We start from the raw sequence: 13,204 nt of genomic DNA, 5'->3' as shown, positions 1-13,204 counted from the left end.
CTCAACGTTCGGGTGTTTCCGTAGGTCCTCGCGTTCCTTGGCGCTCAGCCCTCCCCCAAGAGTTCGGCTTCTTCCAACAATTCAAACCGTCCCAGTCTTCGGCAGCTTCCGCAGATCCTGCTCTTCTCCTTCGGCCCTGCCCAAGCAATCAGCTACTTCCGACAATCCTAATCGTCCCGGACTTTGGCACTTTCCCGAAGGTTTCCGGCGCTCGCCCTCGGACCCTCCCAGAGATTAAACTCGATTCCAAGCTTCGGCTCTTTCCGGAGATTGCACTCGCTCTCTCCTCCCTCCCCGGAGAACTTCGGCTTCTTCCGCTACCGCTTCGGGAAGGCCTCACTCACGGGAGACAGCTTCGGCTTTTTCCGTCAGCACTTCGGCTCCTTCCGGCTTCGGGAACCGAAAAGGGAGGGAGGACGGCGGTGAGGTGGGTCAGGGGAAGGAATACGGGGAAGGGGAGGGGTCCCGGCTCTCAGCACCTGGCTCTCCGGGTGGGGAGTGTGGAGGAAAAGAAGGACCGATCTCGCGGAGGGCCCAGGAAGGTTGCGCGAGACAAAAGCAGCCAGCGGGGTGAAAGGTGCGCGCGGCCGCTGCGGAGGTTGCCAGCGCGGCTTTGTGCGCCTGCGCAGGGTGGAAGCGGAGGGGCGCGAGACGGACTTTGCGCCTGCGTAGAAGTCAATCTGAGGCGCGATTTCTCGGTGTTCCGGAAGGGAGGCGGGTTTCAGAGCCCCCAGCGCGCGTGCGCGAGGCTCTCCCTTCCTCCAGGGAAGGTACTGCGTTCCCGACGGTTAAGCAAGGCTGCCCTCTTGGTCGCCGTAGCAACCGCGTAAGCGCGCCCGCTCCCCTCTAGCCGCGCAGGCGCAGCAGGCGACGTAGGAGGCACTTCCGGGAGACTGATAATCTCGCATTACCGCCTCCTGGCGGGCGGGTGAAAACCTCCACCCGGAGATGTGCTGCTTTCCCTCCCCGGTGGCCGCCTCCTTTAGAGGTCATTGAGTCCCTCCGCTCGAGAGTTCAGATAGCCCACCGGGTAGAGTTCACGCCTCTTCCAGAGCTCTGCCCCTGCGAGTTCCCCGGGGCACAGCTGCTTCTCCCGCTCCCACCCCTGCTTCCTGGGGGCTAATTACACCCTGTCTACCAACCTCCCCGTTTCCCGCCTGACCGCGCGCTCCCTGCAACCCCCGAGACCCCCGTCTCCGCGGCAACGGCCACCCCCTCCCAGGAAGAGGCGGGGGCCTAGTTTATTCCAAATTTTATCGTCTCTTTTTAATTTAAATTCTCTGAATAACTCTCTCTCACGTGGACGCGGGGCGGTCCGGAGCGCGGGTGGGGAGCTCCAGGCTGGGCGGGCCGGCCTCTGCTCGGGGCTGGGGCGGAGGCGGGGTGTGTACGGAGCCCCCGCCCCGCAGAGTCCCGCAGTTTCCCCAGGAGGACGGGCCCAGTAAGGGCAGGACGGTGCAGCTCAAGTGGGAGGGGTGCCCGTGTTTAGGAAGGGACAGAAACCGGCCCCTGGGCAGTGGCTCCCGGGAGCCTAGCTAAGTGAGACACCCCCACCCCCCACCCCAGCCCCAACCCAGGGAATGCGGAGGAAGGTGAGGATGCTCGGGATGTGGGAGGCAAGGAGGGCACGTGTATATACAAGGGACGTGGGGTGCAGTGGAGGTGCAGGAGGAGGAAGAGAGGCAGGCACACGCCGCCCACCCGCGAGACGGTCGCGAGGGGCACAACACTCATGCACACGCTCGCCCGTACGCCGGAGGGAGCGGAGTGGAGGGCCGGAGGGAGCGGAGTGGGGGGCCGGCGGGCGTGTCCCGGCCAGGTCGGGGATCACCGCTTGAAGCGGTAGGTGATGGGAAGCAGCAGCTTGCTCTTCTTGAGGGCCTGCACCTTCTTGAGGGTCTCGTCGTCCAGGGCTAGGAAGCAGCGGCGCGAGTACTCGAGCAGACGCTCCTTGGAGGGGTCGAACTCGCCCACCTCCGCCAGCTTTTCTGGGGCCACGATAAGCAGCTCGGCGATGGGTGTGGTCAGCGCCACTGTGTTGCGGTCCACGCGGTGGTGCTCAAAGGCCCGAGACATGCTCTTCAGCTTCTGGAAGGTGCCCAGGATCTTCTTATAACGGCAGAGGACACCATCTGCGTCCTTCACTGCAGGCCCAAGGGTGGGGCATAGAGAGACAGACATGCGGGGACAGAGAGACATAGGAGGATAGATAGAGACACGCAGAGAGATGCAGACAGACATGGGGCGGCAGATGTGGAGGAAACAGGACATGAATGGGAGGGCAGATGAGGAGGATGAGACAGGTGAAGTGAGGGGCCCCCACATAGGACAGGGATGGAGACAGGGAAGATAAGCGCAAGGAAGACAGACGGGAAGAGCAGAGAAGAGCCCGGAGAACAAAACGGAAAACAGGAGGAAAGCAGGAGAAATTGTCGAAGGAGGTGGGAGAAATGTAGACAAAAGTGGACCAGTGGAAATTGGAGCAGGCAGGGCCCAGAGAGGAGGAGGGAACATGGAGGAGAGGGTGGGTTAAGGGGCGAGCTCCCAGCCCACCTGAGCCATCACGCCTCCCCTCCTAACAGGAACCTGAGGGTCAGGAAGCTCAAGCAGACCCCTGGTGAGGGTGGACCAGAATGTAAAGACTAGGAGAGGCCCGCACATGGAGACTGGGACAGAGTCTGATCTGTTTACAGATGGCGAGACTGAGGCTTGGGGAGGAGTAGGGAGGGCCTCTGCAGAGGCCACACAGCAAGCCCGGGCCCAGACCCTTGGAGCCCCCACCTCCTGTGCCTCGCTCACCCCGCTGCCTCTCCCGGGCCTTGGGCTTCCCGAAGCGCCTCCGGCCAGCACCTCCCTTCTGCTTCTGCCTCTTCCTCTCCACGTTACTGCCTTCTTCAGATGCTCCGCTGAGCGAGGAGGCGGCTGACTCAGGGTCCGAGGCCTCACCCCCGGCCCCACCCCGGCTGTCCCCCTCAACCCGCCGGGGCCCAGGCTTCACTCGGCAGTGGTCCTCTGGAGAGAGGTGGGGAGAGACACACGTACACATATAAACTGAGGGAACAGGAGGGAGGAGGCGGCAAGAGGTCTGTCTGCAAGGTGGGGATGGACATCATGTCACACAGGTCCTCAGGAAGGGGGGCCCCTAAGGAAACAGATGAGCACGAAGTACAGTATAGATACTGAGGTCCCTGCCGAGATGGCTGAATACGGCACACTCAGCTGGGATTCAGGGGTGGAGGTTGAGGTGGGGATGGGTTGAGGACACTCAGCTGACTCCTAAACTTAGTGGCAAGAGCTCTGCGGGAGGGACTGAGTGGACCAAGACAGAACCAGGGACCTTGAGAGAGCCTGTGATTATGTGGGGTTCCCACAGTGGAGGGGAGGTTTTCTGGGCACCCAGTAGGACCTCCAGAAGAGTAGACTCTAGAAACCTGGGAGGCAGTGGAGGTTGAGGCAGACATTCATACCCTGAGAGAAATCTCAGGCTCTGGGTCGAGGGGGCTGAGAGGGGCAGGTGCCAGCCTTCAGCCAGACAGAGGGAGCAGCTATGGCTTTGGCCAGGACTCTATAAGGTGGGTTGGGGGAGGTCTGGTGTTGGGGCTCCCACTGAGAAAGTCCAGAGGCCCCTGGGCCTGACCATCCTGGGTAGGTTCCCATCAGGTCCCAGCAACCCAAGCTAGGGGTGGTTCCAGAGCAGAGGGGTCCCCAATAACAGAGAGAGTGAAAAAAATGCAGGTCCCCTGCCCAGGCTTTCACCTGAATTCACAGAGAGGGATGCAGGATTTCAAGGGAGCCAGCCAGGGGCTGAAGACCAGGAGGGGGAGACTAGAGGTTGCACTGTCCAAAACACCAGCAAAAGATTTGGCAAAGGAAAGCCCTGATAGTCCGGGGAAGGGGATGCCTAGTGTTTAAAGTACACCGACTCGTGGGGCACAGGGTCCTCAGCAGAAGCAGGAATCGAGCAGGAAGGAAGCTGGGCTTGAGGTCCTGCAGACGGCCATAGGGTAAAGATGCCATGTCCCCACTGAGCCAACGAAGGATGACTGTGTGGGTGAGAAAGTTCCCATGTCCCCAAGAAGGGTGGGAGCTGGGTGCCAGGACCCAGGAGTGAGAGGGGAGGGGACTGCTCATCCAGAGCCCTCACCTGCATCCATGCGGGCAGAGGAGATGAACTTGTCCAGCTGACACCGCAAGAAGTCCCTCTCCTCCTCCAGGTCCTCGATGCGCTTCTGCAGCCACGAGTTCCTCTCCAGGGCCATGTGCAGCTGGGCCCTGACGCCGTTCATCAGGGCCACTGGTGGGGATGCGGCCTCCGGGGGCTCTAGGGACAGCGGGGACCCTGGTCACACCCCAAGCCTCGAGGGCCCTGCACCCCAGCTGACTTGAATCCCTCCGTGCCCACACCCCAGCTCACCCTCGAAGTTTCCCCGAGAAGGACTCAGACTGTAAAAGATCTGTGGGTCTAGGTGGGGTGTCTCGTCGAAGGGGATGGAGATCTCGAAGGCCTCATTGTCCTTCTTCACTGGAGAGGAGAGGCCAGGGGTCACCGCAGGGAAGTCCCCGGGCCCCTTAGACCAGCCCGCAACCCCAGCCCTGGAGAGGAAAGGGCAGGGATGGGGGGAGCAGCTGTGGGACCAAGGGTGGGCCAGGGTCCCAGCTTCCTCACGTGTCCTCCTCCGGCCGTTTCGGTCATTCATGGTGCAACCTCCAGCGGACCCGGGCAGATGAGCGCCTCAGGGGCACTGGACAAAAACAGCAGCCACAGATGGACTCCTTGGGGACATCCCCGGGGAGATAGGACCCCACTCAGGAGGAGGGGAGAGATGCTGAGGACCGGGACTCCTGGGCCTGATGGAGGGGGGGACCCAGACTCCTCAGGACTGAGGGAGGACAGCTGGGGTTCTGAACTCTTAGACTCTTACGGAATGAGGGGGCTAGGTTCCCCGTGGGGTCGACAGAGCAGGGACATCGTGGCCTGAATGGGACGGGTCCTGATCACGGGTCACCTCGGGGCCAAAAGGAACGAGAGGGGTAGAGACTGCCCCAACTTCCACGCCTAGGGTGGGGGTCCAGGCCACGCGCGGTTCCTTCCCCACCCACAGGCGCCCCTCCCCCGCACTCGCGTGGGCCAGCAGCACCCACCCCTCCCCCGTGGTGGGGGAACTGGGCGCGTGCGCAGTGCAGGGAGGGGCGGTCACGCGTGGGGATGCGCCCTCCGCCCCCGCCCTTTGTCCCACGAGTGGGAGGGGGAGTGATGGTGGCAAGGGGTCCCAGCGGGCTATGCATCAGGCCGAGAGCGCAAACGCGTCCCACTCCCTCCACCCCCGCCCGCGCGTGCCTGGGGCCCGAGGGACCGGGGCGGTGCTCACCCACCCGCGCGTGGAATCCGGCCCGGGGACCGACGGCGGCAGCGGCGCCCATTCCCGGCGCCGGGGAGCGTCTGCAAAGTGTCGCGGGGAGCGGAGGGAAGCGCCCACCCACCCGCGGGTGGGCGGGGCGGCAGGGGCGGCGAGCCACGGGGCGGGGCGGCGGGGCGGCAGGGCGGCAGGGCGGGCCAGGACGCCAGCGCTCGCCGGTCCGCCAGTGGGCGCGCCTCTTCAGGAGTCCCCGGCCCCAGGTGAGGCCTGCCGTTTGCGGCGGAGGTCGGGGCCGCACTTGCGCCATGGCCCCTTGCAGCACTCCCCCCGCCCTCCGCAAAGCCCGGGCAGGGAACGTCACGAAATTCCCAATTCCTGGAGAGCAGCGGCTCCGGGGTACCCCCCCCCCCCACCCCCCGGTGGTTGGCGACGCGCCGAGTAGAGCCCCAGAGAGGCGGGGGAATGCAAGAGACAGGCAGGAAAGTTGAAGCACGGAAAGAATCCCGTTAAACGATACCCTGGGAACTGGCCGGTGTGGAGCCAGCATCCCGCTCCATCTCCCACACAGCAGCAGACAAGACCCCAGGATTTCCAGCATCATGGGAAGTGAGAGTTAGCCTTCCCTGAAAATAGGGGCCTAGAACCGCCCCCAGCACCCCCGTGTTAGTGAATAAGACTTGGCTTTGGAACAGTTGGACCTAGATCCAGTCCTGGCCACTCCTTCTCCTCCCCAGCCTCAGTTTACTTACCTGTAAAGTGGGGAGATGATAATCGCTTTTATGTTCGTTGTGAGGATGCAACGATATAACACTCCCGAGCGAAACGCTCAGCCCAGCCGCTGGCCAGTCAGGGGGCAAAATCCGGACACTGGTAGTGTTTTATGAGGTCAGAGAGTGGGAGGCTTTTCCTCTATGGGGAGTGGAGACGACTGATTTGTTCTTCCGCCCAAAAGGTCGGAAGAAGAAATGAGGCCCAGCACAGTGCCTGGCACAGAACTGACGCGCAAGGAAAAGGCATTGAGAAGGCAGATGTTTGCTCAGCTTCGGGCTCTGCTCCACCTGTCTCGCCGCCTCCAGTTCACCAGTAGCATCTGCGCTCTGGAGCTGTTCCCTGCCCTTGTGAGAGCACGGCTTTAACCCTGCAGAAGGGAAAGCTAAGTGGCTGCCCCACTTAGAAAGCTGTGGCCACGCTCCTCTCCTACCTGCTCACATTACAAATAAATCGCAGCCTGGGTCAAAACGTCCAGGGGGAGGCGCCTGGCCTAGATCGGTGTTTTCGAACTCCAAGTTCATGAGCAGAGAATTCAGTAGAGTGGTAGGATGGAACTGGCAGTTTAAAACAAAATCATATCAGTGACCTGCACATGGCAGAGGTAACTTTAAACTTTTGTTTCACATATACTTTGCCTTATCTGTATACTGGGTTGCCACATAAAACGTTTCTTACAATGGATCATCATTTAAAAAAAAGTTTAAGAGGAGCCAACCCAGCGGCTGAGTGGTTAAGTTCGCGCACTCTGCTTTCGCGGCCCAGGGTTTCACCTGTTCGGATCCTGGGTGTAGACATGGCACGGCTCATCAAGCCTCGCTGAGGCGGGGCCCCACATGCCACAACCAGAGGCCCTCACAACTAGAACATACAACTATGTCCTGGGGAGCTTTGGGGAAAAGGAAAAAAAACGAGGGGGGGCAGTTTAAGGGGCCAGCCTGATGGTGTAGCAGTTAAGTTCACACGTTCAGCTTCGGGGCACGGTTCACCAGTTCAGATCCGGGTGCAGACCTACGCACTGCTTATCAAGCCATGCTATGGCAGGCATCCCACATATAAAGTAGAGGGAGATGGGCACAGATCTTAGGTCAGGGCCGGTCTTCCTCAGCAAAAAGAAAAGGATTGGTGGCAGATGTTAGCTCAGGGCTAATCTTCCAAAAAAAAAAAAAGTCATAGAAAAAAACGTTTAAGAACACTCTGCCTAGACAACACAGGTCCTGGGGAACCAAGCTACAACTAACCCCAGTGCAGAAAGCCAACCTTCCCAATACCCAGCCAGGCAAGCCTGGGCAAGTCAGCCAGGCACTTGCTGAGTCTCCCTGCTAGGCAGGGGCAGGCCAAGCTGCTGTCCTCAAAAACAAACCTCTCACGCTCAAAGTGGAAAACGCATTTATTGGGTGTCCAGTCTCAGGCCCTGGCTGGGGGGCATGAGGCAGGTCTGGGGCCCCTTCCCCCACCATCAGCGGGGAGGCCTCAGGAAGATGGTGCCGATTCCTGAAGGCCCCAACCACGACTTTGAGGCGGGGGATTTCCACACAGCACTCTCCCCAGCCCCTCCAGTCAGGCCTCAGCCGCAGAATCGCGGAGGTCTCGAGGCCACTCTCAATGTGAGGGCTTGTTCCCATCTTATCTCCAAAACACGCAGCACGCGAAGATGACTCAGGGGCTCCTCCTTCAGGAGGCTGGGCCTCCACTCGACATGGCCTGGGTTTGTGTCCAGGGCCCGAAACCCAGCCTCCAGCGCTGGCTGGGCGTCTCAGGGAGACAGGAGTCCAGGCTCCCCCCACAATCCCACGGTGCATGGGGTACTGCAGCCCGGCTCACGGATGCTTCCATCGAGTGTGCTTCTGCAGCGTGTTCTGCTCCATAAACCGGCGCGGGCAGTGCGGGCACTGAAACGGGCGCTCCCCGGAGTGGACCCGGCTGTGCTGGGCCAGCTCGCCCGCCTCGCGGAAGCGGCGCGGGCAGAGCTGGCAGCCGTGGGGCCGCCCGCCACCGGCCCGGTGAATGGAGTGGTGCCGCGCCAGGTGGCTGGCCCGTTTGAACGCCTTCCCGCAGGTGTCACACTCGAAGGGTTTCACCTCCGAGTGGGTGATGCTGTGTCGCTGAAGGTAAGACATGTACTCAAAGACCCGGGAGCACACGGGGCAGCTGTAGCACTTTTTCTGAGCCGAAGCCCCGTTGGCCCCTGGCTCCCGGTGAGCCTCGTCTTCGTCCACCAGCACGGTGTAGGGAACGCCTTGGGTGTCAATGAGCAGGTAGTGGTTGGGCCTCGGAGGGGACGAAGTCTGGGGAGAGCCTGTGGAGGAGGAGGGTCCGGGTTCTGGGGACCGGCCCGTCCGAGGGGGAGGGGCCTCCATGGCCTCGGCGGAGAGAAGCGCCAGGGGGTGGGGGCAGGGGGACGGCAGCACCAGCATCCGGAGGGGTGGCTGAGGCCTGGTGGATGGGAGAGAGGACGAAGTTACCCAGAGCAGGGAAGCTCAGCCCCACGGCTCCATCCTTTCCCTCTATGTAGGCTGCCCGGAATTTGTGCATGCCCCGCCCGCCACCTGTTCTCCAGTCCTTCCTCCCTGGACTCTGGGACCCTCTGTAAGGTTCCTAGGGTCTCCCTCCGTGAAATCCCTGTCCTCGCCTCTGTTCCACCACCCCTGTAGGCACAGGATCTCTCTACCCCTCTAGGCACGGCCAGGACCTCCTCTCTGTTCTCCCTCTGTGCTCTCCTGAGGTCACTGGGTGCCCCTCTACCTGGCCACCCCATAGGGCGTCTCTAGGCCCCGCCCAGTAGACCTCCAGGTCCCTGTCTCCCTTCTCTACGCCCTGACCCGGGTCTGGGTGTCGGCCCATCCTACATACACCACCCAGAAGCCTCTTCTACGCCCTCGATATAGGCGCAGGCCTTCTCAAGCGGGCTGCCACGTTGGGACCCCCCAGGCCCTCCCCTGCCCCCAGCCACCTCCCCGAACTCCTCGGGGCCCCTCCCCGCCCGGCTGCCTCCGGCTTCTCTTGTCCACGCCCACCCGCCCCCCAGCGCTCCCTGGGTCTCGGCGCTCTCCGAGGGGCCACCCCCGGCGCCTGAGCCTTTCCCTGCGACTTCTCGCCGGAGCCCCGCGCGGCGCCCCCGTCGGCCCGCAGGTACCCGCTCCGGCCCCGCCCCTCTCCGCGGCCCGCGCCCGACTCCCGCCTGCCTCCCGGCCCCCGTACCCGGTGCAGCAGCCTCTCGGGTCCGGGCGACTCCGGAACAGCCCCAGGCTACCCCCGAGGTTGCAGGTGCCGACGGGACGGGGCCGTCTGGGTGTCCCCCAGGAGCTGGCGGCGCCGGTAGGGGAGAGAGGACCGGGGGACAGAGAGGAGGGTCCCGGGGAGGGTGGTGGAGGCGGGGCGCCTGGGCCCTCGGGAAACGGCGCCGGCCAGAAACAGGCTCCGAGAAGAAGGTTCCCAGGCGCTTATGGTCCGGTCTCCACCCCCCCAGCCCTGCTGCTGCCCCAAGCCCCGCACACAAATAAGAGCCCTAAAATGGAGTGTGGAATGTTTATTGAGTAAAGAGTGAGGGTAGTGGATGGAAGGGGGCAGATACAGAAATGAACCAGACCGTGCCAATGCTCTTGTCAAATCTACCGCGCAGACAACCGTTCACCACTGCCGAGCAGAAAACCAAGGCTCAGAAAGGTTATGTCACTTGCAAAGGCTCACACAGCACAGCTGGACCGGGAACCCAGTTCCGACTGGCTCCCAGGCCCAGGGAAGGGCAACGACTCGGTCTACATCACACAGCTAGGGAGAGAGGGAAGGAAAGAAGGAAGGAATGTCTCTCCCTTTGGATAGATGGGGAAACTGAGACCCAGGGTAAGACAGTACCCTCAGCAGAGGCAGGGAGGTGTGTGGGAGTGGCGTGGCGGCCCGCACAGGGCGGCGCAGCTCGGCGGGTCGGGGACTCAGTGGAGGCGCACGTGCTGCGCCAGCTCCGCGGCGTCCTGGAAGCGGCGGGGGCAGAGCGGGCAGGTGTGCGGCGGGCCGGCGCGCGCGCGGTGCGTGGCGCGGTGCCGCGACAGGTGGCTGGAGCGCTTGAAGGCCTTGCCGCAGGCGCCGCACGTGAAGGGCTTGAGGTCCGAGTGCGACACGCGGTGGCTCTGCAGCCGCAGAGGGCTGGCAAAGACACGGGCGCACTCCGGGCAGCTGTAGCCCTTGCGAGGGCTGGGGTCTCCCGGGGGTGTCTCGCGCTGCGGCGGGCCCCGGGGCTCCTCCTCCAGCTGCACCGTGTATGTGTAGGGCACCCCGTTGGCGTCGATGAGCAGGTGGCGGCCCAGCCGCGGGGGCCGGGGCCCCGCCGCTGAGGAAGGAGTAGAGGAAGGGCCTTCCGTCTTGGGGAAAGGGGGAGTCTTGGGGGGCGGTGGGTCCATGGCCTCCGGAGAGGAGGACCGAGGGTGGGGTGGCCGCGGCGGCAGCAGCAGCATCTGGAGCGGCAGCTGGGAGCGGCGGAGGGAAGAGAAGTTAAAATCGCCCCTTCCTGGGGAAAGTGTCCCCGTTCTCACTGCTTGTTACCTGCTCTGTACCACTGACCTACGTCCCCTACAAAAAGGAACTGGGTCCAGGGCAGATCGCTGTGGCTCCACCCGGATGCTTCGGGGCTGCCTCCAACTGACCTCAGCTTATCCCAGCCCTAACCTGCCGTTCCTGCTGGGTCCCCCTCTCAGCCGCCAGGTCAGACCGGAGGACGTCACCCCGCCACTCCCTACCCCAGCCCCCAACAGCCAATCAATCTCCAAGTTTATTTCTCTTCTTTACATCTTCACGGCCTCTCGTTTCACACCCGGGCCCTTTGGGTCGCTTCCTCTCAGCCCCGGCTCAGGTGGCATCCTCTCCCCGCAGGACCACCGCAGCAGCCTCCGTCTCTGGCCCCCACGCCCTCCTAGCTCTCCATCCCCACTAGGCGCCCTGAGGGCCTCCCCATCGCTAGTTACATCCGTGGCCTCTCTTAGTTTCCTCTCTAGGTACACCCCCAGAGCCCCACTAACCCAATTCCCCACTTTCGCTCGGGGCTCCTCCATCCAGTTCCTACGCTCAGCACCCCCGGGTCTCGACATCCTGGCCCCACTACCTAACCCATCGTCTCGGTTTCACGTCTACATCTCTAAGGCTCCTCCACTGCCTGCCTTCTGGGTACCCCGCGGCCCCCAAACCTTGCTCCTGCTACTGTCCCCCGAGGGTCCCTGCGTATAAGCGGCTGACGTCTTTACTTTTTCTGTATGTACCCCTCAGGGGCCTCCTCGCACTCCCGGTTACATACGCCAGGGCCTCTGGAGCCCTTCTCCCTCCTTTCTTTCTGTGTGCATCTGGCATCTTTCTCTCTCCATCCCTCCCCCGCCATTCCCAGCACGGCCTCTCTGTCCCGCTTCCTCCTGTAACCCCAGGGCCCCCCCGCCCCCCACTTCTGTAAGGCGCGCGGGCATCTCGGTCTCCCCGCCGGTCCGGGCGCCCCCCGGCTCCTTCCCCGCCCGCCCCTCCCCCAGCCCTGCCCGGCCTCGAGCCGTCCCGGAGCCAGGCTCCTCCCTCCATCCCGGCCCCCGTACCCGGTGCAGCGGCCTCTCGGGTCCGGAGGAGCGGGCCGAGGTCCCGGGCGGCCCGGGCTTCCCCTCGCGAGCGCCGGCGGCGGCGGGACCGAGACTGGCGGGAGCTCCGGGCCGGCGGCGCCGGGGACGCGGGCGCGGGGGGCGCGGGCGCGGGGGCGCGAGGGGCGGCGGCGTCCCTGGGAAAAGACGCCGGCCGGAAACGCGCGCGCCGCAGTGAGAGTTCCGCCGACCCCTCCGAGCCGGCCGACCCCACCGCCCGCCTTTACGAGCGCCCCGCGGGGAGGGGTTGGGGGGCGAGAGCGTGGGAACCACTGAGGCAGGCCGTCCCTGTCGCCTGCTCTCCTCGCATCCCCGACAGGACAGATCGGTCGCTGTGACGGGTCGATTGATAATAAACTGAGGCTAGGCGAGGCTGTCTTTGCCCGAAGTCGCACAAGGAAAGGGCGCAGCCGAGTTGGTCCTGTTCCCACCGGGCCGTCCCGCTGGCATCCCCCTGCCCGGCAAGGCAGAGAGCTGGGGAGGGACCGTTCTGTAGGCGGGGCAAAGGGAGAAACCGAAGTCCAGTGACCAGCCATTGGCTCTGATGTGGTACAGCCATGATCTCCTGCCCAGCAAATGGGCAAACTGAGGCTGAGAGAAGGCCAGACGTTGCCAGATACGGAGATGGAGAAGGGTGGCATTTCCCACCGCGCAGATGGGGAAGTCGAGGCCCAAGGAGCAGCCGCCGCCCCGTCTTGATGGCACCCGGAACAGAGCGCGGAGAGACGAACGCTCCCGCGGCGCAGAGGGGGAAACCGAGGACCGGCGGCAGCGCCCCAGTGCGGGGCGTGGACCCAGAGAGGCAGGGAAGCGCAGGCCGGGTCTGCAAGCTGGCGCGGGCAGAGCGGGCAGGCGTGCGGGAGCCGTGCGCCCGGGTGCGCCAGGTGGCGCGAGCCCTTGAAGGCGCGGCCTCAGGCGACGCACCCGAAGGGCTGGAGCGTCGAGAGCCACCCGCTGTGGCGCTGCCGCTGCCCGCGGAGCCGCACTCGGGGCGCCCAGAGCACGTCCTCTGGCCGCGCTGGGAACTTGCAGGCACGCCGCGCGTGGCCGTGAGCAGGCGGTGCGCGCTGCACACCGCCGGCGGCCGGCCTCTGGGCAGGGCGGGAGGGACTGCTGCGTCTCTGGGAGGGTGGCCTGGGAGAGCAGAGGGGAGAGGAGAGGCGTTACGGTCGTGCCCAGCCCCAGGATCCCGGGCTGGCCAGAGCTGCGTTCTAGAAAGCTGTCGAACTTTCTGCAATGAGGGAGATGTTCTATGATCTGCTCGCTGTCCAGCGAGACAGCCACTAGCCACGTGGGGCTCTTGCGCACTTGAAATGTGGCTAGTGCGGCCGAGGACCTGAATTGTGTGTGTATGCGAAACGAAGATTGGCCCTGAGCTAACATCTGTGCCAATCTTCCTCTATTTTATGTCGGAGGCCACCACCGCGTCGCTTGAGATGGGTGGTATGTCCTCACCTGGGATCTGAACCTGCA

General features: G+C 63.7%; 3 protein-coding genes across 14 annotated transcripts; all 3 read right to left on the bottom strand.

The window, feature by feature from the left end:
- Positions 1-1,240: 1,240 nt before the first annotated feature.
- On the bottom strand, positions 1,241-6,314 carry CCDC106 (coiled-coil domain containing 106). 7 transcript variants are annotated; one of them, XM_023650570.2, is made up of 6 exons: positions 4,923-6,314; positions 4,667-4,742; positions 4,415-4,522; positions 4,145-4,321; positions 2,800-3,012; positions 1,241-2,144 (listed from the first exon to the last, which is right to left on the bottom strand). In XM_023650570.2, the coding sequence occupies exons 2-6, from the start codon at positions 4,695-4,697 to the stop codon at positions 1,828-1,830; spliced, it is 846 nt and encodes a 281-aa protein (XP_023506338.1). In that variant the 5' UTR covers positions 4,698-4,742; positions 4,923-6,314; the 3' UTR covers positions 1,241-1,827. The 7 variants fall into 7 exon arrangements, with proteins under 7 accessions (XP_023506338.1, XP_023506335.1, XP_023506340.1 ...); XM_023650567.2 differs by having other exon boundaries at positions 5,374-5,907; XM_023650572.2 differs by having other exon boundaries at positions 1,241-2,088; positions 2,800-2,906; positions 5,374-5,690.
- Positions 6,315-7,497: 1,183 nt separating this feature from the next.
- ZNF581 (zinc finger protein 581) lies at positions 7,498-9,732 on the bottom strand. Of its 3 annotated transcripts, none has more exons than XM_005596559.4 (2): positions 9,327-9,732; positions 7,498-8,561 (listed from the first exon to the last, which is right to left on the bottom strand). In XM_005596559.4, the coding sequence occupies exon 2, from the start codon at positions 8,540-8,542 to the stop codon at positions 7,946-7,948; it is 597 nt and encodes a 198-aa protein (XP_005596616.1). In that variant the 5' UTR covers positions 8,543-8,561; positions 9,327-9,732; the 3' UTR covers positions 7,498-7,945. The 3 variants fall into 3 exon arrangements, with proteins under 3 accessions (XP_005596616.1, XP_001918286.1, XP_023506329.1); XM_001918251.5 differs by lacking the exon at positions 9,327-9,732 and adding an exon at positions 9,262-9,315; XM_023650561.2 differs by lacking the exon at positions 9,327-9,732 and adding an exon at positions 9,143-9,278.
- On the bottom strand, positions 9,640-12,154 carry ZNF580 (zinc finger protein 580). Of its 4 annotated transcripts, none has more exons than XM_023650564.2 (2): positions 11,693-12,154; positions 9,640-10,588 (listed from the first exon to the last, which is right to left on the bottom strand). In XM_023650564.2, exon 2 carries the CDS (start codon positions 10,574-10,576, stop codon positions 10,058-10,060), a length of 519 nt encoding a protein of 172 aa, XP_023506332.1. In that variant the 5' UTR covers positions 10,577-10,588; positions 11,693-12,154; the 3' UTR covers positions 9,640-10,057. The 4 variants fall into 4 exon arrangements, with proteins under 4 accessions (XP_023506332.1, XP_023506331.1, XP_023506330.1 ...); XM_023650563.2 differs by lacking the exon at positions 11,693-12,154 and adding an exon at positions 11,303-11,579; XM_023650562.2 differs by lacking the exon at positions 11,693-12,154 and adding an exon at positions 10,908-11,015.
- Between the last annotated feature and the right edge of the window lie 1,050 nt (positions 12,155-13,204).

Source organism: Equus caballus, chromosome 10 (genome assembly GCF_041296265.1).
Source record: "Equus caballus isolate H_3958 breed thoroughbred chromosome 10, TB-T2T, whole genome shotgun sequence".
Lineage (NCBI taxonomy): Eukaryota > Metazoa > Chordata > Mammalia > Perissodactyla > Equidae > Equus > Equus caballus.
Note: the sequence above shows the minus strand (reverse complement) of the source record. Positions and strands in the feature narration are given on the sequence as shown.

Excerpts from the sequence above, each read along its gene's own strand:
- ZNF581 (XM_005596559.4), bottom strand. The coding sequence starts at position 8,542 with ATGCTGGTGCTGCCGTCCCCCTGCCCCCACCCCCTGGCGCTTCTCTCC.
- ZNF580 (XM_023650564.2), bottom strand. The coding sequence starts at position 10,576 with ATGCTGCTGCTGCCGCCGCGGCCACCCCACCCTCGGTCCTCCTCTCCG.
- CCDC106 (XM_023650570.2), bottom strand. The coding sequence starts at position 4,697 with ATGAATGACCGAAACGGCCGGAGGAGGACAC. Across the intron at positions 3,013-4,144 it reads CTCTGCCCGCATGGATGCAG|AGGACCACTGCCGAGTGAAG; the intron begins GTGAGGGCTCTG and ends ACCTCTCTCCAG. Across the intron at positions 2,145-2,799 it reads GGCCCGGGAGAGGCAGCGGG|TGAAGGACGCAGATGGTGTC; the intron begins GTGAGCGAGGCA and ends TTGGGCCTGCAG.